At 45.1% G+C, this 25,123-nt stretch overlaps 1 protein-coding gene across 2 annotated transcripts in view; it reads right to left on the bottom strand.

Annotated features, from left to right (window-relative positions):
- Positions 1-25,123, bottom strand: part of MKS1 (MKS transition zone complex subunit 1) — a 389,790-nt gene that overhangs the window by 234,582 nt on the left and 130,085 nt on the right. For both annotated transcript variants that reach the window (XM_078679578.1, XM_078679577.1), the window contains exon 7: positions 3,810-3,914. In XM_078679578.1, the coding sequence (XP_078535704.1) occupies positions 3,810-3,914 (105 nt within the window). The remainder of the gene's footprint in view (positions 1-3,809; positions 3,915-25,123) is intronic.

Raw genomic sequence — 25,123 nt, 5'->3', positions numbered from 1 at the left:
CTATATAAGCCTATAAATAAATAAATAAATAAATAAATTGTGGTTAATTCATGACAACTGCTTTGTGTTCTCGAGCTCCTTGATTTCTCCTTGATTACGCCAACAGTCATCTATGACTTGGAGAATCTCTTCTGATTTCAAACCCAATGGCAGAAAAAAGATCTGAAAATGGGACATCTAAGGGCTTACGTTCTATGTCATTGTGAAGTTACATGTGGTTGACAGACATAAGGAGCACGTTTTAGCGTTGTATACAGTCGCCGGACCCAACTGTTATTTGGTGGAATAATGGACAGCCTGTGAATATGAGAAAATTTGGGCTGCAAAAATATCTTTGCTTTTCTCTGATCACAATATTGAACCAGATTAGGTCAGAGAGCTTTTGATAACATTTGCCCAGGAAACTATCTATTAGTGGGTACTTGTTGCTCTTAGTTCAGGATTTAGTATCCATTTCAACGGTATGAAAGTTCAACACCAGCACTGTGAGGCAGAAACAGCAATACTATTGAAGAGAGAAACAATTAGAGTAAATTCAAAGCATGGTGCCATTTTTTGAGAAGAGAAGAGGGACTTTAACTACCGCCTCTGGTGAAAGACATGTTTGAGGAACACAGATATATTGGGAAGGATTTTGTAGCACTGTTAAAACTTACTCTACTCCAACACAATGTAGATGCTGACAATTGAAGAAATTACAACCATTTGCTAGAATTGGAGCATTTACAAAAAAGATGATACTAGTACTATCACACATCAAAAGGGCATTATGAAAAGATCGTTAACCTACTTTTTAAAGATACAAATGATATTTTTGTTGTCAAGAACCAAGCAAAGACATCAACAACAAGTTAGCAGTTCTATGTGGAGACTGTTGCTTAAAACATTTAGCATGAGAGCCTTACATGACAACATTTTAATGAGAACCAATGAAAAATGTTTAAAGAATGGTCATGTGCAAAAAGAGACTAGTTTATGAAACACTACGTGATCACAACATTGAATTGTGAAAACATTGTATGGCTGAAATCTGTGGAAAGGAGGAAAGTCAAGTCTGTACCGTGGAAAACAGAGGAAAGGGTTGAGACAATCTAAGGATGCATCACGTTAAAGTAGTAGTGAGAAATTCTTCATGTATATCTCCCAGGCAGCAAGGACCTTCATTGTATTTCAACATTATAGTAGCCGGTGACTCACAAATGACACGGACGGAACATACTCCTATGGAAACTCAAACATGAGCACACAGACACACACACAGCAAATGGAATCCCCAAAACTATAGCAGTGGCCACAAAGGGCAGGTCATCAATTTATGCAATATGATGTCCAAATGTAGATGAATGGATAAAGTAAGTTTGGTGTCTACAAGACTAGAAAATATGAGTGCTTTTCATTCTTTTTTACTAATGACAAGTACACATCATGATAACATTAAATTGTACAGGCTACACCTTCAGAAGCTTGTAAGCTGTCATGCTAATAACATGCTTGGGTACATAGAGAAAGAGATCATGTTTAAGGATAGACATTGTGAAAAGAAATTGTATTGAAGTAGAAACTTCACAAGAACTAAGTGAAAAAAATAAAATTACTTCAAATGAGCTTTTAAGAACCAACTAGGAAATTGTAAAAATGTCAAATGACATACATCCTGGTTAAAATATTTGCAGTTCACATGAGACATGTTGGGGATGGTTCCACTACCATCCAGGTGGAAATACAGCAACATTTTAGAAGATATATGTAGGTAGGAGATTAAAGAACCAAGTTCTGTTATGCAGGGGCATTACAAACTTGTAACTACCTCCACATCAGAAATTGAAATGGTAATAAACGAGTGAATACCTAGTCTAGCCCACATGAAATGCTACAGAATACAGTGATTTAAACATTTGACTTGGGTTGGATGCACCATCAGGGGCTTTAGACAAAAAAAACGGATAAAGACATTAAACTGTGTTCGCAACTGCCGATGGTTTCCATTTACATGTGTGCATTCTGAGTTAACCTGCGAGTTAGCATTGTTCCAGAACATAATGTTTAATGTGCTTTCAAGACAAAATACGTTCTCATCCTTAAGCATTCAACCTGCCTATCCATTTTATATCTTCCCCTCTTCCACTGTTTCCCTCCCTCATTCCGTCATTTTCTCTTTCCAATTTCTCTTTTCATGACCTTCTCATTATCTTTCCTATCCTTTCTTCCCTCCTTTTCTCCATCTGTCACCTTCTACTCCTTTCTATGTCGCCATGCCACCTGCATCTTCCTCAACTTCTATATCATTTACCATTATCGATGATCTACAGGATTCTTACTGTCCCTCTATTATCCTCCTCATTCTACAACTTGTTTAGTCCACTCTCAGTTCATTTTAAGACCTTTATGTAGCTGGCTGCTGTTATGTACAGCCCTTTATAAATGTGCTAAATAAATGGATTAACTGTGAGAAAGCCACTGAGGATGCCAGGAGCTATCAAAAAGACAAAGCAAGTTACTTTACAAAGTAGGCAAGTAATTTCACCAGAAAATCAGTCAATAAAGGAATTGTTTTTATTAACAATCTTCCAGTTTAAAAAGAAGAAACGTAGCTACGTTTCTTCTTTTTAAACTGGAAGATTGTTAATAAAAGCAAAGAAAAAAAGAACCTCCAGTCCTACTGAAATGTTTTTTTGAAGAATGTATTCAATGTTATTGTAAAAGATATACTGTGTGGGGTGCTGTACCATTGTGCTGCTTTGAATCATTGGGAGTCTAGGGGTATATGACTTCAGGTTAATAGCACCCACAACAAATTCACTGAACCACAATATATAGGATAATTGTGCAGATCGTTTGGCCTGATACCCCTGCCTTGGTGTTTTGTATAATAAAGGAATTGTTGAAAGTTCACTATGTGGGCTCTTTTGAAAGTAACATGATGTAAAAGCTGCTTTGGAACAAAGAAATTAGGCAGGTATAACAATAATCTATTCCCTGCATTGTAAAGTCACAGGTACTGCTCACCTAATCCCAGGTTAACAGCTGGGATACTAGCAGGGACACAGGCTGCAGAAGTGCCTCTTTCCTCCCCTCTACTGGGGTAACCGCAAAGCGACCCATTACTGCACTCCAAGGTTGTGCCACATAGAGCAACCACTCATGGCTCCATTCAGCCTCTGGAGTATGGGCCAGATTCTCCAGGCTCTTACAGCTGCCCGGTGCAAGGATGTCCGAGACTATGAGTTGGAGTGCTTACACACAAGAACAGGCTCCGCCCTTATAACTCAGCACTGCTAATCTACTGCAATTGTAGTCAGCTCGATCAGCCCACCTATCCAAAACTATTGATCAATCAACTGTAGAAGGAAGCTTCTTTGTGTTTCTGTGGTGGAAGAGCCAGTTTTTGATATGTTACTTTTTTATTGTCTTGTTGGTGTCGATGAAATTTGAGGAGGGTTTCAGAATTCCAAGATTATTTCAGAGAAGAGGCGACTGCTCATATTTCACCTCGATTTTGGATTAAATCTCTTCTAAAGACTATTCTGCTCAGAGTGTAGCTATAAGTCACATACAAATCATAATCCTTTACTATGAATGTGATATCAGCTCTTTGTTATTAAGATGTTGTCTCATGGGATAGTTTTTACCTGAACCTTGAGATCATCTCAATATTAATTATTCACCTCTAATCTGAGCTGAACACATATCCTCCCTTCATCTGGAGGTGGAGGTTCTATCATTGTTATTTTAGTTTCCAATGTAAGAGCTTGTCTGAAAATTAGTACTTGTATTAATTGAAAAATATCTGTGGAAAAGGGCGCACCTACCTGTAGGGTCCTTTAGTGCCTGTCATATCTGGTTTCATGGTGATGACCCCATTACTATCAATCTTGATTGTGCAAAGAACCTGTTCATTTTCCCGGTGGCCGAGCCTGAGCAGGGAACCAAAGAAACAAGCATTTACAATGCAATGGTCTTGTCTTTGTTAAAGTTAGAGCTATTGGTATTGCACATGTTATTTTTTTCCTTTTCTTTTTTTAAACCCATAAATATATGGTATTATCATTTACAATTGCAATTGTTAAGCATTAGAGAGTAGTAGAGTATTAGTAGTAATTAATTGTTAGTAGAGAGTGCCTAGTTTATTAATAGACTTTATACTTTTATAGAGTAGTGTAGGAGTGAGTTGTAGGCAATAGTACTTAGTGATTAGTGGAGAGTAGTATATTGTGAGTAGTAGATGGTGTGTAGAGAGCGTGTAGGAGTTAGTGAGTAGTAGAGACAGAGTAGTAGTGAGTAATGAAAATTAGTAGATAGAAATAGATGTAGTATAGTGAGTCACAGAGCCACACACACACAGAGCCACACAAACACACAGCCTTCTGAAATCTTTTTTTGTTAAGGTGCAATGTTAAAATAACATCACAAAGGGCTATACATCGTGCATTGCTTTTTGATTTGCAAAACATTGCCCTCCCACTGGCATGGCATTCCCTCGCTGATCAAGCATTCCCCCTCTTGCCCTCTCCACTGTCGGGGCACTTTCAACACTGTCGGAGCATTCCACAGATGACACTTCTCCCTCCACTGCCAAGGTAATCTCCCCCCTGCAGGGCACTGCTGACACTGAGGGGCATTCTCCCACTTATAGCACACTGCCCTCCCACTGGCATGGCATTCTCCCACTTTCAGGGCACTGCTGACACTGAGGGCATTCTCCAACTTGTAGCACACTGCCCTCCCCACTGGCATGGCATTCTCCCCCCCCTGCTGACACTGAGGGGCATTCTCCTACTTGTAGCTGTCTGCCCTCCTCACTGACAGGTCAGTCTCCCCCCTGCAGGGCACTGATGGCCATTATCACACTTGTAGCACACTCCCTCCCCACTGGGATGCCATTCCCTCACTGACCAGGCATTCTCCCATTGCCCTCTCCACTGATGGGGCACTTTCAAGAGTGTTGCAGCATTCCACTGATGACGCAGCCCTCCCTCCCCACTGACAGCTCAGTTTCCCTCTTGCAGGGCATTTCTGACACTGACGCAGGCGCGCAACACCCATTGGATTGAAAGGGCTTCAGCCCCCCCCTATTCCCCCCGTCGTGTGTGGCAGCCCGGGATGAGAAATCATCCCGGGCTCACACACCGCCGCACCCAAACACTTTACAGGTCTTTAAGACCATTTACTTGTTAATGAGGCCTTGCTGTTGTTTCACCCCTTCTAAGAGCCCCTACAGCTCCACTCTGCCTATTGATTAAAGGTTCAGCCCCCCCCCCGAAATTTGGCTCTAGTTGCGCCTCTGCACTGACGCTCACTCTCCCACTTTCAGGACACTGCCCCTGATGGCGCCTTCCCCGTGTGCCAGTGCTTGCACGTTCACAGTGTGCCAGTGTGCGTCGTGGATTCTCCAGTGGTTCCATAAACCTGACTACACCCCATAACACAAGAAATTGTGTCTCTCTGGAGAGCACCCTTCCACAGGGGGCAGAGGCTGGGTATCTCCCTACCTGTCCATGCGGGTAACTCATGTCACCAATCTCAGCCTGAGGACTGGGAGTCTGTTCTGGGTGCCCCTCACCCTCCTCTTCACATGAGCGGGAGGGGGGTCTGCCTGCGCAGGGTTCCCCCCTCATCATCCCTACAGAGGAGAAGGTCAGTTGTCTCTACCTGTGCGTGCAGGTGACTGAGCACCACTCTTAGCCAGGGGTTAGTGGCTCTCCTGAGTGCACCCCTTCACCATATTATAAGGGAGTTCCTGCAGGGAGCCCCCCAATACCCTCACTAAAGGTGAAGGTCAGGTATCACCTTACCTGTCAGCGCAGGTAACTAAACTCCACTCTCCGCCCAGGGGCTAGGGGTCTTCTAGTTTTATAAATCAAACTCAGTGACCGAAACGGTGATATTAATACCCAGTGAGTGGTACCGTCGCAGAAGTGTGCATCTTGATGCCACTGACAGGAGCTGAGCTCCTGTGCGCTTAGCTACTCCACCCTGTATTCCTCAGTTCTGCAGTGTACTCTGCACACGTGACGTATTTGTAGGTTTATTCCTCGGGCTTCTTGACACTTTCCTTATAGACGTCCCAGTGTATCTCCCCGGCATTGACTTCCCCCATGAGCTTCATGGGATTGATTTCCGTCCACATCTGTATGCGCAGATCTCGGCAGCATGCGCTCAACACACTGATCTATCTTACTACTTTTACACAGAGAGTATGCCTTCTTCCAGAGGTGTGCAGCATGTTGTAGACAAGGCCTGGCCAATTACTCGCCATGCAAATCACTCTTATGTATGCAGGCTGTGTGCCTCTAGCTTCGTGCACCACAAAAAAGCAAATGTCCTGTTTATGCAAAACTTCCGGCATATAGGATCAACCATTGGAACCTCTTGAGGCCTGGACCCCACGTATGCAGAGAGCGAGGGTTTGATTCTGGAAGAGACGCTCACTGGTATGCCCAGTCCCCACACAACACCCGGCAGGAGATGCGGCATTCTGGCCAGACTCAGCCACTACCAGAGGGACACCACGGGACACTCATTGTGTCGTGGCACCAGGGCTGGTGTAGCCTGATCTTCTAATGCCTGAGCGTGCTTCACTCAAAGGCCCTCTTTTCACCATTGGAAGCAGAGGCCGGGCTGTAAGGTGTGACGTCACTTGAGGCGAAGGTAGAAAGCAGCCAGCACAATAACCATCCGGGCCAGTGAAAGACTTTATAAGATACTAGGAAGAGTTTTAGAAAGGAAAACGAAGAGAAGTCTTAGAGCGTCACAGTGACCAAACATCACTGCACAGCCGTGGGTGTGACCAGTGGGAGCCTAGGTTAGGCCACGTCACTGAATCCTCGTGCCGCATACATTGAAGCTGGACCGGCACTTAGGAAATAACATTGGTGGAGGTTATGCACGCATCACGAGGGAATGACCGTTCTTTCCGGACTCAGGTGCATCCTCGGAGGGCCCGCATCCTGGACCATTCCGACGGCAAACTTTTTGCTGGCCCCCACCTGTGTGCTCTTACTAATCTAACCTGCGCCTGCAGGGAAATGTGGTTCTAGGAAACACATTAGAGATGCCCCGCCTCCGCGCGCCAATGTCTCCTCCGCAGAGTGCTGGCCAATGGCCTCCGTTCACCCTTGACCAACCCTGCTGGGTCTACCTGGCAAACACTTGGGAAAGGGCTGTAGTCTAGGTGGGGAGAAGGGGTGCACCCGAGGGAGTGCTGTTTTCCTTGCAGGCGGGATTAAAGCCCTCTGTATGAGGGCAGACGCGTGCCCCTCCTCTGCCCTCTCCTGGTCTGTCACCTGCTTCCCTTCAGTCCCTGTCTGTAGAACTCTCTTGTGAGGGCCATACCAATTCTATGGGTCTAAACCAAATCTAAGGGGTTCACTCTGGATTAGAAATGCTGTCCGAGAAACGTGTTAACACCTATTAAAACGCTATGATGCAAATAAAAATGTTAAAACTCCCAACACCCATATTTTCATTTGAAGGTACGCCCACATATGCACAAAAATAAAAGGGTGTGAAGAAGTCTTAAATGGGCCATCCTGTGACACAATTAGTGCTAAAACTTCTGTTGACGTCACACACACAGAGCCCAGCGGCAGGCAGGGAGCGCACGGTCCGGGACGGGAGGGGGAGAGCCGAGGAGGAGAGAGGTGAGAATGAGAAGAGGGGTAGGGGGAGAGGAGGCGACGAGAGGAGCAGATAATTAGCGCCCCGGCCGCCTGAGAGGAATAAATTAACCAGCCCGCTTCAGCAGCTTCCCTCTGCGGGGGGGGGGGGGGGGGGGGGGGAGAATAGGGCTGAAGGAGAGATGGCGGAAATGGCGTGGCTCCTCACCGCACCCCCAGCAGTGTAGAGAGGAGAACGCGGGCAGGGTGGAACACAGTCTACATGTGTCTGCTCACGCTGCCTGCACGCGCCAGTTGGCCCTCTGATTGGTTAATAAGGAACACCAATGTAGAGCCGACTTGGGCGTGCAGGCAGAGTGATGGGGGCGTGTTTTTTCCTGAAGACGTCACAGAGAGAAAGGACAGGAAAAAACACGCCCCTCAATCTGAAACGGACGGGGCTTAGAGTGACAGGCAAAGCTCTTCTCCAATGGCTGGCCGCCGTTTAGGAAGCTAGCCAATGGAGAAGAGTTGGCTTGTTTAAGCCCCGTACTAGAGACATAAAATCTCGCCAGCGAGACTGCGCAAGCGCAGCCTACGCTAGCCAAAACCTAAAAAGGAAGACATCAGAGGTATCTGTGGTACAACCAATTAAAGTATGACAACATTTTTTAAAAAACACTGATGAAAATAGAGAATACAGACTGCATAAGCAGGACTTACAGGCAACACTCAGAATGAAAAACATTAATGAATGAACAATTTAACAACATCCTCAAATGAGCAGGATCCTCACAAGAGCTAAGGTGCAGAAAAGAAATGATATTACAAATAACAATGGCTTTTCATTTTTTTAAATAATTAATACTTAAATAAAAGTTATTGTAATTTATAATGGCAATAGCTTAAACTTTTGTAAATAATTTTTGGAAGATTATGTTCAGTGCATTTTATTGTGACGAAAATCCAAGAACAGAAGTGAAATATTAACATATTTTTGTGACATTTGTAATAAAGCGTGAAACATTGAGAGAACATATTTGAACCAGTTGTTGTTGAATGGTTGCACAGATTGATACTGTGGTGGCGCTGAGTGATGTTGTGGTGGCGACGAGTGATGCTGTGGCGTTCAGTGATGCTGTGGTAGCGTATAGTGATGTTGTGGTGCCCCTGAGTGATGCTGTGGTGCCCCTGAGTGATGCTGTGGTGGTGAGATAGATAGATAGAGTGAGGGCGATAGCTAGCTAGAGGGAGGGTGAAAGATAGAGTGAGGGCGATAGATAGAGTGAGGGCGATAGATAGATAGAATGAGGGCGATAGATAGATAAAGTGAGGGCGATAGATAGATAAAGTGAGGGCGATAGATAGATAAAGTGAGGGCGATAGATAGATAGAGTGAGGGCGATAGATAGATAGAGTGAGGGCGATAGAGTGAGGGCGACAGATAGATAGATTGAGGGCGATAGAAAAGAACATGGAGTTAAAGAAGGAGGCGGGTGGAAGAGAGCAGCAGATCAGCACAGGAGAAGAGAACAGGGAAATAAAGAAGGAGGCGGGTGGAAGAGAACAGCAGATCGGCACAGGAGAAGAGAACAGGGAGTCAGAGAAAGAGGCGGATGGAAGAGAACAGCAGATTAGCACAGGAGAAGAGAACAGGGAGTTAAAGAAAGAGGTTGGGTGGAAGAGAGCAGCAGATATGTGTGGGGAGGTGCGCTTCCTGGGGATGGAGAATGGGTGTTGTGGTGCTTTGTGACGGGCTTGGAGAGAGGTTGGTCATGCTATGTTGGTTCTAGAGGGTAGGTGCCGGCGGGTAGCGGTGAAGTGGTGGGGGCTGCTGCGGGAGCATCGGCTTGGTAGTAATGCATTTAGTGGTTGGATGCAGGAGCGGAGGGGCCCTGTGTTCAAAACTGCCGTCGTTGGAGCGGGGGAGTAATGTTTAGATCTTGGCGTAGCTCAAGAACATCCAGTGATCCTGGGCAGAGTATTAATGAGCCACAGTTTCGAACAAGAGGAATTCGGTGTGGTGTGTGGTGAGGCAACGGGGTGGCATAAAGGCGCCTGGCACAGTGTTTAAAGTCCCACTGGGAGTATGAGTGTCACCTGACGGGTTCGCATGGCAGGGGATGAGGCGCAAGGGGGATGGGTACAGGCGGAGGCCTTTGAAGTGGATTTTTTCCCGGCTTGCAGGAGGCTCAATGGAGGTGAAGGAATGCTGGGGGGCGGGGGGGTCAGGGGTTGTGAGCACGATGTTGGGGGCGCTGTGGTGCATTAGCCAGATCGATGGCATTGCCTCCATAAAAATGTATAGAAAGCTCAACCATATGCAAACAAAAGTGAGCCAATGGAGAGACTAACCTGTGCATGCAGTGCATATACACCCCAAAAAAATGACCGGCAGTAAGCACTGGTAAACAGACAGAAAAACGGAGGATGGGGGTGAGAGTTTAGGATTAAATGAGTTTACGCTGGTTGCGATTTTTTAAAACAGCAGTCCTGGCACCGAGGCCAAAAATTGTATGGTAGGGGCTTCAAGTAACTGATTTAGTCGTAGGCAGAAAAGGTACTGTGGTGCCCTGGTATTCAGATGGTTTGTGATTCGTGGTGGGCATGCTGGGCACGGAAAGGAGACAGGATTGCAGGAGATATGTGTGGGGAGGTGCGCTTCCTGGGAAAGGAGGATGGGTGTTGTGGCGCTTTGTGACGGGCTTGGAGCGTGGTTGGGCATGCTATGTTGGTTCTAGAGGGTAGGTGCCGGTGGGTAGCGGTGAAGTGGTGGGGGCTGCTGCGGGAGCATCGGCTTGGATGCAGGAGCGGAGGGGCCCTGTGTTCAAAGCTGCCATCGTTGGAGCGGGGGAATAATGTTTAGATCTTGGCGTAGCTCAAGAACATCCAGTGATCCTGGGCAGAGTATTAATGAGCCATAGTTTCGAAAAAGAGGAATTGGGTGTGGTGTGGGGTGAGGCAACGGGGTGGCATAAAGGCGCCTGGCACAGTGTTTAAAGTCCCACGGGGAGTATGGGTGTCACCTGACGGGGTCGCATGGCAGGGGAGGAGGCGCAAGGGGGATGGGTACAGGCGGAGGCCCTTGAAGTGGATTTTTTCCCGGCCTGCAGGAGGCTCAATGGGGGTGAAGGAATGCGGGGGGGGGGCGGGTCAGGGGTTGTGAGCACAATGTTGTGGTAGCAAGGAGGGAGGGTCGGGTTTCAGGACGAAGGGAGGGCGAAGTAAAAGCATGCACGCACTGCAGGAGCCCTGTGTGATTTTAAGCGCCTTCTGGCGCACCAAGGTTGACGGTGGCTGCGTGCAATCCGCTGGGCAGGCTGGGTCTTAGAGTCCTGCCCCCTGCCCGCAACAGGGAGTAAAATCCAGGTGGCTGAACAGGCTTCCCCTGAATCTGATTATTCTTTTAGGGAGGCCACAAAAACAGGAACGTTTAGTTGGATTGCTGTACCAGCAAGTTTATGAGCACTGGCTCCTTTGTCGCTCACGCTTAACTGGCTCCAGACTCACCCCTTCTATGTCGTGCTTCAACATCTGCAATTTTCTCCTTCCACACTTGCCTGCCAGCCATATGATAACAGCTGATAATATTACTGAAGACTCAAAAGATTTGGCTACCTTGAATAAAAAATGAATAGAAAAGGCGCGCCGCGCGATGCATTGGCAGAGAGGAGGTAGGCGCTGGAGAGGGAGGGGGTGGGATGCCTGCAGCTCGAGCGACCATATGGAGAGGGAGGGGGTGGGCTGCCTACTAATGCGACGTGGCGGGAAAAGGGTAGAGAACGGGAGAGAAGGGAGAACGAAGACGGAGTGAAAAGGGTGAACGCAAGAGAAGTTGAGAGGAAGAAAGAGAGTGCGAGAAAAGATGGAAAGAAAGAAAGAGAAGTGGAAACGCGAGACACGGCCTGGCGGCCGTAAAAGTGAAAGTACGGCCGCACGGCCGTGGGCAGTGAATAAATTAGGGGAGGAGAAATGCCTGAGGCAGAACGCACGCTGGGGGAAGCTTGTGGAAGGGAGGCTGGTGGCTTTGATGTGCATAGTGCACGCGCTTTTTTCACGGGCACAGCATCAAATCGCCGCCGATGGTTAAGCTCTGGTTAAGCCCCTATATTCTCGCAAGCTCAATGCGCAAGCGCATTGACAGGCGAGACCTAAAAATAAAGGCTTCTTAAGAAAAGAGCAAGGAAAGAGTGAAGGCACTGTTGGGGTGATCAGAAAAGAAGGAAACCTTTAAAGAGACTAAGTCCAAAGACATTACAGAATACAAGAATCTGAAAACACATTGCAGGAGCAACAAAAAAAGTTAAAGAAGGAAGATATCTGACACTCCGTGTTGGAGACCAATTAATAAAAGAATAAGTTAATTTGGAGAGAGGTGGAAATGAAGGAAAGGAGTGAGAAGTGATGGCAGCGGCATAGTGTGGATTGCCAGCGCCCGGGGCAAGTATCCTCTATCTTCCACTTTTCTTTTTAAAATTATGCACCCCTAAGATTGCCCCTGGCCCCGTAAGAATCAGGGCAGGACTGGGAACCAAAACCAGCCCTGGCAAAGTGCTTGGCCGGTGTTTATAGTTTAGTTTAGTTTAAGTATGCTGAATGTGTGTTTTTTCTACTATATGCTTTATGTAATGATCCTACGGAATAAAACACGCAAGGCTGAGATTGGGAAAACATATGCAAACCACCCATGTATATAAAAAGCAAAGAGGTGCCGACAAGCATTAGGACACGTGTATATGTGCGCGAGTGACACGAGATAAATATGTAAGATGTTGTGGACTATACATACGCACACGCATAACTTTCTGTGTTGTTTATGTGTCTAGAACTGCACAATTGTTAATTGGTCCTAAAATGCTTCTGACTACTTTGTGTGTGTTTCACGTTTGGAACAACCCTGCCCAGCACTCACCCAAGTTCAAAGGGGCACCACGCCAGATAACAGTGGAACCTGCATTTCTCCATCAGCCAGAGGGCTGGCCACTGGAATGGCAATATGCAGCTGGGGTCTTCTATTTCAGGATTATCCCAGTAAGCACTGATTCAAGGGGGGCGTTCCTTGTCATCAACACAGAGGCCGCACTGATTGACAAGTAGCTCTTCCTTCACCCTCCCTCACTGCAGTAAATCTATAATTTACTTCCAAATGCTGGTTTTTATGATTTAGAAGTACATAAAAGTCAACAGCTCCCTTTGCTCGCATTTAGACACTTTGTAAGGAATTCCAATTTTGACAAATATGAGAAGGAGGTTGATCGATACACTGAAGATCACACGATGCAAATAAGAGTGTGCGCTGGGATTTAAAACCTGGTGCTATACAGCAACTTAGCCACCAGGCAATCTCCTAAATAATATACACCGTGCTTGCATAACCCAGGTCGGCAAGATCTCCTAAGTCTTATGCTCGGGTGCGAAATGCAATAAACATTTCATTGTCAGTATTTGAACTTCCACTTCAGCATTGCCGTATATAACTGCACTTCCATGAATGTATGTGAATTGTTAATATACACTTTCGTATATTATGCAGGACTGGAACTTGGATCGCTGCAATGTAACATTAATACCCAACAACTATCAATCCATAGCTGGAATACTTGAATGTAATGAATTCCCTGAACAGGCAGTTAAGCAGTCCAGTGTCTCCCGGTTTCAAAGATGTTCCCAGAGAAATTGATTTGAATTTGCCATTTGTTTTACGCCATTGCTCTGACTTCTATTTCCCCGGTCTCTGCATTTTAATTTCTTTTGGAAGAGGGCGGCTGATTTTGAGGTGAGCAGATGATCCCTCGTTCACCCCTGCAGCCTCCTCTCACCTTAGTTTTTGTTGGCGCTCTAATGACTGCACGACCCCCCGAAATGATCTTCTACCTGAGGCGCAAACAGCGTCTCCGTTCTCCGTGGTACAGCACAAAAAGGCACATTGTCTCCGAGACTGAAATATGTTGCGCGCACCCAAGAGGCCTTCATATGTAAACGTATTTTTAATGTGTCATGGAGTGAGAGAGAAACAAGTCTTGTGTTGGCCCCCTCCGCACGTGCTTCATTCATCACCACCACACCCCCTGCCATCGTTGTGCCAAGATCTGCCACACTGCCAGTGCAGCACACGTAATATGGTATGCTGGTGGGATGCTGGGGGCATCTGTCCGTCTATTTGTAGCTATGAACAAGAGAGGCAGACAACAAGAGACAAGTGCGGGCACCTTTATTATAAGAAAGCAAAAACATATATAAAAGAAAGAAGAAAGATTTACATATAGTTGCACAGGCATGCCAATTACAAAAAATGAAAACTAGTCAATTGCTCGCAGTTACAGATAAAGCGTGTTATAAAACCAAGCACAGTGTGTTTTAAAAATGTGAACACGCACACGAGGCTAATATCCGAACGCACGTGCTATCCAGCCACCGCCAAAACCAACCTCCAGGAAGGGGTGAAAGATGTCGCAGAATGGATGAAACTCAGTCGCCTGAAGTTGAACTCAGACAAGACAGAGGTCCTCATCCTCGGACAATCCCCTTCCGCCTGGAACGACTCCTGGTGGCCCACAGCGCTGGGCTCCGCACCAAAACCCACGGACCACGCACGCAACCTGGGATTCATCCTGGACTCCTCCCTCACAATGACCAAGCAAGTCAACGCCGTCTCGTCATCTTGCTTCAACACCCTTGCGCATGCTCCGTAAGATCTTTCGGTTCCCCACCGAAACCAGAAAAACTGTTACCCAGTCCCTCGTCACCAGCCGACTGGACCATGGTAACGCCCTATACGCAGGAACCACAGCCAAACTTCAGAAACGACTCCAGCGCATACAGAACGCCTCCGCACGAATCATCCTCGATATCCCCTGCCACAGCCACATATCCGCTAACCTGAGAAACCTGCACTGGCTCCCCGTCAGCAAGAGGATCACGTTCAGGCTCCTCACCCACGCACACAAAGCACTCCACGACAATGGCCCCGAATACCTCAACAACCGCCTCTCGTTCTACACCACCACCCGCCAGCTATGCTCCGCCAACCTCGCCCTCGCCACCGTCCCACGGATCCGCAGAACCACCACCGGAGGAAGATCGTTCTCTTACCTGGCAGCCAAGACATGGAACTCCCTCCCCGCACACCTACGAATGACCGAGAACCATCTCACCTTCAGGAAACACCTCAAGACCTGGCTTTTCGAGCAGTAGCGACACCCCCCCCCCTCCCTCCAGCGCCTTGAGACCCTCACGGGTGAGTAGCGCGCTCTATAAATGTACTGATTGACTGATTGATTGATTGTTGTGGGTGTGCAATGACTTTTCGTGGGTTGTTACGCTGCGAGGTGGGCTGGCCACTGCCCTCCGGGCAGGTGTAGTAGTAAGGCGCATTGCACTCGGGTATGCAAACTCCCAGCCTCTCCATGCTCCGGGGGGGTGTTCTTGGGCACGGCCTCAAGTCCCAGTCTGTGACAGTCCACCGTGGTCCCGCTGCAGGTACACAGAGCCGGGCAGCCCTGAGCACACCACACTCCAGAGCATCAGCCAGAGCGCTGGACGCCTCGGCGCTGTACCAGCAGTGAGCTTCGGCGCTGCACAGAGGCAGTCAGGAGGAGCCTCGGCGCTGCACACCAGCAGTGAGCTTCGGCGCTGCACACCGGCAGTCAGGAGGAGCCTTGGCGTGCACACCGGTAGCAGTTACTTGAACTGACACTATAGTACCACAGAAAGACATCCCCCACGCATGCATAGGAGAGCAGTTTGTATTGCGCATGTCATTAGGACAGGTCAGGCGAAATATAGTGCAAAGTAACCCACCAATTACTGGACAAACATGCATTGAAAATGCAATAGGAATCGGATTTACCCGAGACTTATTGCATCTTACATGAAAGTTCCTGGCATGAAAGAAGGCAGGAATGGGAGGGGGTGTTGATGTGGTACAAGAAGTTACAGACTGTAGGAGGGAACAGGGAGAGGCGGAAACAAAACGCTTTTACAAGTAAAGGGGCTGATGGCCTCGGAAGAGCAAAAATGACGTCTTGGCAGTCAGGAGGCGGGCCTAAGGTGCCAAAAAACCAATCAAAATGCAGAATTTTTCATTGGAGCCAATCAAATTTGTGGCCGGAAAGTGGGCGGAGCTTCCCCCACTATACTATACACAGCATCTCTCAGCGAGACAGCGCATGCGCTGCCTAGCTGAGACCTAAAGACAGCGCATGCGCTGCCTAGCCGAGACCTAAAAAATGGAGATTATGCACAGAAGATTAAAAAGTGAGCTGCCAAAAGGGCCGAGAAGGAACTTTCGGGGTGATTTTGTGAAGCAACCTATGTACTAATAGGCAGTTCACAAAAATTCCGGAGTTCATAGTTGTTCGCAGTCCAAGATACCGCATGAATATTAATTAGGTAGGTTTCAAATTGTAACTTACTCTGATTGAAGGCCATCACAGGTATAGTGGCCTGCTTGGGTCAGCATCCCCCAATGTTTTTCAATTAAAAACATAGATTTGTCTTTTTATTTAATACAGCTTGCTTTCTTTAAAGGGATGCATTTGAAGAGAAAGGTTTACCTTTCTAAAAAAAGTTTCTTAAAGAATTGATAGTGGTCACTGGTCTACTACCTAATGCCCTACAAATTCTCTTTGTGAAAGTTTAAAAAAAAAAAGGGGCCCAAGAGAGAACTCTTTTCCTTCTGTGAATTAGTTAGCAACTCCTTTGATGTGTTGATAGGTTTTCAATAGTTTGGAAATCGCGGCTGCAAACCACTAATGCACCTGATATCAAATGGCAATTTGGAAAGGGATGCCCTAAACACACTCTTTCCAAATTGTGATTCGATATCCAATTATAAATCTATTTTTGGATTCGGTAATCCCTTACCAAATCGCAAAATGGGCTTCATGAATACCAAAAAAGCAATTATACTTTGGAAACTTTGAAAAACAGCTAATCTTGCAAATTTACACAGTTTCTTCCCAGTTAATTTGGTGAAAAACACGTGTTTTTAGAGCACATTGGATAGGTAACTTGATAAAAATTGAAAGGATTCAAGACTGCTTAATAAACGAGATGATGGCCTCCTCAAGCCCTTTATTTAGGAAACCTATCCAAAATAATATTTTCAAAGAGAAATTTTGTCATTAACATTGGCATGCTTTTTCTCTGAATTTATGGGTTTCTCCACCAATAAATGCTGAATTGCGCACATTGGTGCAATTGTAACAAAACTTGTTTGACTTTAAATGTTTGTATGTTGTATGTACTGGTATTCATAAACCAACAAGGAGGGTTCCTGAAACAAATGAAGGGAGCGGAATAGGGGAACGATAACAAAAAAGCTAAATTAATTAACTCCTCCCAAATCACATACAATTACCCCCTAATAAATATCATGACCACATTCACTATACACACACCTCATGCATACTACAACATAACAATTTTCATATACAAGCTACCAACCTTATAACTATCATGTTTCTGTTCAGATTTACAATTTAATATCACCTCACTAAATCCAATCCAATCCAATTCCTGCTAATCTACGCATATACATATGATTCTCCTTCCCCTCTCTTATTTAACTTTTGTCCACAAAGTGCCGAGCCTGTTACAGCAAATATTTATATATTTTCAGTTGTGGTTCAGTTGTGGTTCCAGTCATGTGCCGACGCGTGTGTCAGTGAAACCCAGCGGGCATTATACACCTTTTTCGGGCACTATCAACCACCCCACTAAAAATCAAGTCTGGGTGACCCGGGAGGTAACACAATTACCTATAATGAAATAAATTAAAAAACAAACAAAAACAGAAGACTACAAAATACCTTCACGAAACAAACAAAAAAACCCTGCCTATGCTACTTGCATATTTATCCAATTCACCATATCACCTCAACCGTGATTGGACAAACATACTCTAAGGGTACACCATAGTGTGAACTTGTGAACCATTACCAGTATTTATTTGCACCTATGTATAAAACGCCCCTTACACCAAAACTAAGTACACCAATACCTTACCTAATCTTAAAAACAGTCTTCTTTTATGGGGCCATGTCCCCACCCTTTCCTATCCGCAGGGGAATCAGGCAGGGGTGCCCCGTCACCCCTCCTCTTTGCTCTTGCGATGGTACCTCTGGCGTGTTTGGTGCGCTCGGATGAACTCAACCAGGGGTGGAGATGGCCCAGACTCTGAGAGGACTAAATTGCTCTCTATGCCGATGACGTCCTTCTGTACCTGGCTTAGCCCGCGCGGTCGGGACCCCGGTGCCTCTAAGCACTGATCCTTTTTGAGCAAATCTCTGGCCTCCAACTGAACTCTGCCTAATCCTTCCTGGTCCCCCTTCACCTTTCACGGGAGTGCTTCGACTGGCAATCCACTATACTCCTCTTCGACTGGCAATCCATGATACCCCTCCGGCGGCAATCCTTCAAGTACCTCGGGATCTGGGTGGCCCTAATCACTGATCTAGCCTGGGCGCTTAATGTAACCCCAATAATGAAGAAGGCCCGGGCAGATCTCCTCCGGTGGCAGTTGTTGCCCCTAAACCCTATGGGCAAAATAGCCGTATTTAAGATGATGATATTGCCCAGGTTCTTATATATGCTCCAGAATACCCCCCTTCTCTTCTACTGTGCATGGTTCAGAGAAATGGATAGCCTGGCTGCCAAATTTATCTGGGGGCGGTCGGAGGCCCCGACTGGCCCTTGCGCAGTGTCGGATCCCGCCTTATGATGGTGGTCTGGGGATAACAAACCTGTATCTTTATTATCTGGCGACCCACCTTCTTGTAGTACACGACTGGTTCAACGGGGGATGGTCGGACCCAGCCTACCGGCTGGAGCTTCACACCCAGGGCCTGCCCAGTATTCAGGGGATGCTGTATGGTAACACCATCTCCGGAGCACTATCAGAGATCACACGTGGGGCCCGCCTTGCCTGGCGAGCCTCTCTACGCCACACTCACTAGACCGGGCAACTGACCCGGCAGGGTACCCGACTCCGAGAGGTAGCAGGGTTATCAGGCTTTAGGGCATGGGACCTGGTCAGGATCTCGCAGTTGGGGGATGTCTGGAAGGGGGGACACATCTGCACTTTTCAAGACCTACAACATACGTTCTCTCTACACTCTTTGCAGTTCTATCAATATCTACAGCGGCGTCATGCCATCCAATCGCACGTCCCGGAGGGCAGGGCCCTGCCTGATTACAACCCGCCTGAGGCTCAGGTTCTGACTGGGGACTTGGGGAGAGGGGGGATCTCCCGAATTTATCGCTCTCTTGCAAACCATACCACCAACACACTCTCACAGCTCAGAGTCAGGTGGGAGGGCTGGATCGAGTCCATAGATGACTTCGACTGGCGCTACGTCCAGATGGCCCCCAAGTTAATTACTGTCTCAGCATGCCTCTGATTGGTACAGCTCTACTATTTACACGCTGCCTATCTCACGCCTCTGCGCCTCCACCGAGCGGGCCTTCGCCCGGAAGCATCCTGTCCGCGATGTTCACATCCTCACACAGACTTCTTTCACATGGTATGGTCATGCTCACCCATCACACGTTTTTGGGAATCTGTGCTGGGGGAACTCAATGAGATCTTGGGATGGGAGGTGCCTCATAACCCCACCAATATACTCCTGGGCATTACCGAGGGACTGGACGGCTCTCGTGCAGAAAGACTCTTCCTCAACACAGCCCTAGTGGTGGCAAAGAAAGACATTGCACAGTGCTGGCTAAATCCGATGGCCCCTTCTCTGTCACGATGGGGCAGAGTGGTGGACTGGTGCGCCGCACAGGAACGTTTGGTATATGAGGCTAGGGGTTGTCCCAAGAAGTACCGCAAGGTGTGGAGTAAAAGGTTGGGGGCGATCGATGATTAACCATCTGTTTTGACAATTGAGGGATGTGGTGGACATCTTGCCTAAACGTTTACTTAATACACACTTTTGCGCAGCCTACTGGTGTAATGTTCTCAGATGCATTGCATATTGCACGGACTGCGTATTTTTTATTTGTACTGTATGCCTCCTCCTAAAATGATTATAAAAAAATAAATTAAAAAAAGTCTACTTTTATCAAAACCTTACTGCAACTCTCATTATTTCTGTAAACCACAGGACTGATATGTACATATCTCCCTTCCTTTTCTGGATGACTAAAGTAAAAGGGAACAAGATCTAATTTAACTACTATCCATTTGATCGTGTATCATAAGAATAGAGGCAAGCCTTATGTAATCAGCTAACTACCTCCAGTATTTATTCCTCGAATTTGGCATATACCGCACAAAATACCAATCTGGTTGCTCTCCGTGTAATACGCTGCTGTTTATGGGCCATGTAATATTCCTGCAAAAGATAAGGCACAGACATAAGTATAGCCTTTTTCATTCACCTCACAAGAGGGGAGGCTCTTGGTGAAACGTTTAACCGATGCCGAGAACACCTAACTCAAATGGATTACATAAACTAAAAAATGGGCAAATCTAACCAACCATGGTACATCTACTTGACAATCCAAATAATACTCATCTGCATATGGTTCAGCACAGTGTCTTCTAAGGAGGATTAAATTCATTAGGAAACAGAGGAACTGCCTTTCCTTAACAGTCTTGGTTAAATACCAGTTGTAGCTCTGACATTAGTTAAGATGAATCCTAAAGCCATCGCAGATTCTAACGTTACTCTGGCGCCCATCTTAAAGTTGTTGAACTAAGTCCAAAGAACCAAAAATTCTTTCCACTCCCATTATGAGTACATCCCATCACACAACACCTTATGCAATCTAATCATGGTATAAATCAGAAATCTATGGGCATCAATTGCAGATACAAAATTAAGACCAGGCAAATAATCCACCCTATGTCAGGCAAACAGGTAGGAGTAAAATATCTTCCATCACAACTCATACATCACCACATATGAACCTCTGGGGGCCTCCCTACACATGATGCTTACCACTGCAGCCATCTGCAAATAATTTTGTTGATTCAGGATGAACAGAGATACTGATGAACAAGATGATTTCAGGAATCAATAGTTGCATTGTAAGGTGTTGTAATTGTAATTGTACTCTGAATAGCAATATTTATTTAGGCAAGGTTGTAGGCAAGGTTAGGGTTTACCAAATCACTGCACTAAGTATACTATCATCAGTTACCTGGCCTTGGCCGAGATTATATATATATACATCATCCTACAAAGCATAGCCTACCCTATGTGCCAGACATCATTCTAGTAGCCATCCCTGGCACAATTATTATCAGCCTCATACCGCCAATCCTGTAAGATATGAAAGACAATAATATTGTACCATAGTGCACAATCACCACTACCAATAAATTGGAGGAATCTCCAGCTAACTATGGCAACATGAAATGTGTTATATGGCATCTTCCTATGGCATTTTATCATTTAGACCCTGAGTATACGTGCCCAAAGTGAAAATCCAATATACTTCACTCTTTCTTTGATAGGGGGTGCTATCTTTCCCTTCAGTAGAGCTAATCTTCTCCAGTATGACCCACTTGAGGCTACTATCTTCACAATCAGTTTCAATACAATGGTGTACCATAGGATCCTTTGTGCAAATTGCTGACTGTGTTTACTAAATCTATACCGTAACTCTCAGCCCTGTTTCTCCCACATGGCCAAGGCCACAAGGGCACAAGATCAGATACACCAAATTAGACGTCCTACAATTGGGCATTTTTTCAATATTGTCCGAGTACGATATAGCTCATATTGGCAGTGGTTATAGCTCTCAGGCACGCATGGTAATGCCCACGGCGATGATTCCCCATCACTGGGACCTCACCAATTATAGATTTCTGTGTAAAATTAGTTTCAGTAGTGAGTCTCGATCCTACTAATCTGTCCTTCAAATTAAGATTTCTATGGGAAGCAAATAAGGGTCTTGGAAGTTTGAATTCTTCATTACAGGTATTAGGTATGTGCCACTGGTAATTGACAATCTGTATAATCTTTGATTCAGGTTAGAGTGCCAAGTGACACACACCAAACTGTCATTGCTTTTTCTTTGTTTAGGTTCAAACATAAAGACCCTATTGAAATATTTGGCCCTCTTAAGTGAATCTTGTACTAAAAGTCTAGATTAACCCCTTATCAATAGTTTCTCCTTTAGAATGTTCGCATTATGAGTATAGTCCTGCAGACTAGAAACATTCCAGAGGAATTGACTAAATGGTATACTCTGTTGCTGGCAGCGTGGATGAAACATTTGAAAGTGGAGCAAATTATTTCTTGCTGTGGGCTTCATATACAAGGAAACCTCCAACCTATATTACCTATGTCCTGATGCTGTATCTATATATCTAATAATTCAACCTGGGTACTGCTCACGGTTGGGGAGAATTTTAAATTAAATCTGCATGCATCAATCCTCGCAAGAAATGAATTCAACTGTTCATCTTCTTCATCCCAAATGAAAATAATATCAATGAAACTGGACCAGTCTAATATTTCTTTAAAACAGAGCAATTCCATTATAAATATGCTGCTCCTCAAACAAGCCCATAAATATGTTTGCAATACTTGGGGCTCATGCTGCTCCCTTACTCACTCCTTTGATAAGTGTACACATTTCGTCATCAAATTCAAAGTAAGTTTCCCCCAATACTATTTCCAAACATTGAAGGATGAAGATCCTTATATGATTTGGTGTAGAGACTGCTAACATATCATTGACAACTTGAAACGCCCCCTTAGGAATGTTGTATAAAGAGCCTTGATATCTACAATTATTGATGGGGTGATTGTATGTGATGTGGGAGGAGCTAATGTTGTTGTTGGAGATCTAATCAATTGTGATAAATACATTACCTATGTTATGACTAAACCATGTGTAATAAAAATCTGTTTTGTATGAAACTGTGGTATTGTGTCTCAATACATTTATTTTGACAATATCAGTTGACTAAATGAAATAAGTCTCTGGTAAGAAGCAGCTGATAATATAAAATTACTATATAGCAAGTCTCATTATTTCAAGGGGAGGAGTTTTTTTTTGGTTTGTACTGGTATTTATATAGCAAAAAATATAGCCGGTGAGTAACTGAGTACATTGGAATTTCACAATGACACAACGTGTCACATGTTTAATTGAATTATATTTCACATATATTTCCAATTTCAGGAAAAGGCAAATGAAGTGATAGATTTGCCTAGTATCATACTATTTCCAGCCAAATGCTGTAGTTAAGATTTGAATCCAGGTCTTCCAAAGTCTGCAGCTTAGCCATGACCATGTGGGATAACTTTGCAAGCATGGGTGCCACAAACCAATGTTTTTCAAAGGGTACACAATATTTACCACAAGCATATACAATAAAAAGATTGTCACAATTTCAGTAGCGGATCAATAGAAAAGCATTGGCAACAGGTATTTAAGGGTAACGAAAATATGTTATTTCCTGTATGTAGACCACATTTTCAAGGTTCAAGCTATCATTACATAAATATGCCAAATTAGGTAGCCCAATGTTGGTACAACATTCAAGTTCAAAGTTTCATAAAGCACGTATTCACATACTCTACCCTGCACGCTTCAGTAATTCTCTTAGGGTGCACTTTTGCTGAACTCCCCAGTGCTGCAAGTAGTGCATTGTAATTACGTCTCCAAAAGTAGCACTTTACACGTTTCCCAAGAACCTCTATAAGCACAGTTTACGTTTCTGGTATCATCAGCTAATAGGCTTTGCAGTTTTTGTTAATGCCCAGTCTCAAAAATTCTGAAATGGAGAAATTTCATTTTCAAGTTTCACAGTGTGTCAGCTATTACGTTTTTCTCTTTTCCGTACAGCTGTTGGTAGGCACACATAGCACATTTCAAGCAGCTGCAGTAGGCAGAATGCAAGAAAACTGAGCAATACCCCTTGAGGTTTACATACAAGTAGTCACTATCAGTGGTAATCTCGTGGCTCTATCATTCCATATTATTGTTTACACAGTGACATGCAAGTGGGTTGCATAGTCTTATTGTCTCCAAACTGATGGATATTGCAGACTCTATAGAAGACTTTGACAAAAAACTTTTGGTTTCCGTTGAGCGATCACAATTAACCACTACAGAGGTTGCAAAATAATATCAAGAGCCCTGGGATGCTGGAAAACGGCCTTACCATGCCCCTTAGGAACAGTTATTAGACAGGCCACTGAGAGAATTAAATCTAAAAGGCTCCCTATGCTTTATCAGAAAAAAACGTTTTGTGCCGTGTAGCACAAGCAAAATAAAGCAGAGGTATGGAACCACTGATGAGCAACATTGTAGGGTGTAGAGAACAACACTTTACTTTCTCACGAGCAACCGGTTGAGAACCACTGGTCTATCAAGTGTGGCCTTGTTTGCTAGCAGTTAACCAAGTTATACGCACTGCTATAAAAAGAGAGGTAGCTGGAAGAAGACAAAGTGACTTCCTGCTAGAACTCCCTTAAGACCCATTAAATAACAAGAATAAAACCAGAATATTACAAGACAACACCAGATTATATACTGATCCTTGATCACGGAATGCTAACAGAGTATTTCTCTCAGTGGACATAATGATCCAAATTCCTGCCTGAAAGGAGTGCGGGCAGGAATCTTGTATCGAAAGATCACGGAGCTCTACAACATTGCATCAGGGTTGTGGGTTTTTGAAGTGTTCATCTGGTTGACTGTGAAGTGAAAGGCCACCTTAGGCAGCGGACAGAACAACTGACACATAGGCAAGCACTGTTCGTCACCAGGATCTGTGTAGTGGTATGATACAAGAGCATTGAGCATGGTATGAAACACCAGGGAATTCCTCGACCTTGGAAACTTGATCTGAGAAATTAGGCAACACAACACAGTCTTGGGGAAACAATATCGCCTGCTGCCACTAAGACAGTGAAGTAGAGAGAACACAAGAATTGCTGGAAGGTAGTCACATTCTCCCCCATTTTGCATTATAGATCAGCAAAGAAATCTCAAATAAACTGGCACACAGTGCCAAGTCACGCATTTTTAGTTCACATGTAGAATGGTGCACACAAGTGGCAGAAAACACTGGTGGTGAGGAGAAGATTAAAGAATTGAATGGCCTTATTCTGCACCTACAAGAGAAGGAATTAATGGCAGAGGAAAGATCTGGGATATGAATTTATAACTTGTCGATAATATAGAGGTAAGGTGAATTAATAACTGGCAAGTGAACAGTTGAAGATTGATGTTGTGGATATTATGAAGGCTGCAGCGTTTGCATCCTTTTGCCAGATATGCATAGACTACAAAGGTGCATCGCTGAAGATTGGACATACTTACTGAAGCCATGATGAGCATGATTAATAAGAAGCCCGCACAAGCATCACAAAAGTGTAAGAGAGATAAATGCACATTTATTTTCAACAAGCTAATTCTTTTTAAGTTCATAATGCCTTAGCAAAGAAATCAAAGCAAGAAGAAGGTGCATCAGCTATCTCCAGAGGACAAATACTTGAGGGAATACATAACACAAGGCAGTCTCATGAAAGATAAATAGCAAAGGTGGGATCAAATAC

This window comes from Lissotriton helveticus, chromosome 3_1 (genome assembly GCF_964261635.1).
Source record: "Lissotriton helveticus chromosome 3_1, aLisHel1.1, whole genome shotgun sequence".
Lineage (NCBI taxonomy): Eukaryota > Metazoa > Chordata > Amphibia > Caudata > Salamandridae > Lissotriton > Lissotriton helveticus.
The sequence above is the reverse complement of the archived record's forward strand: the minus strand, read 5'-3'. Positions and strand labels throughout refer to the sequence as shown.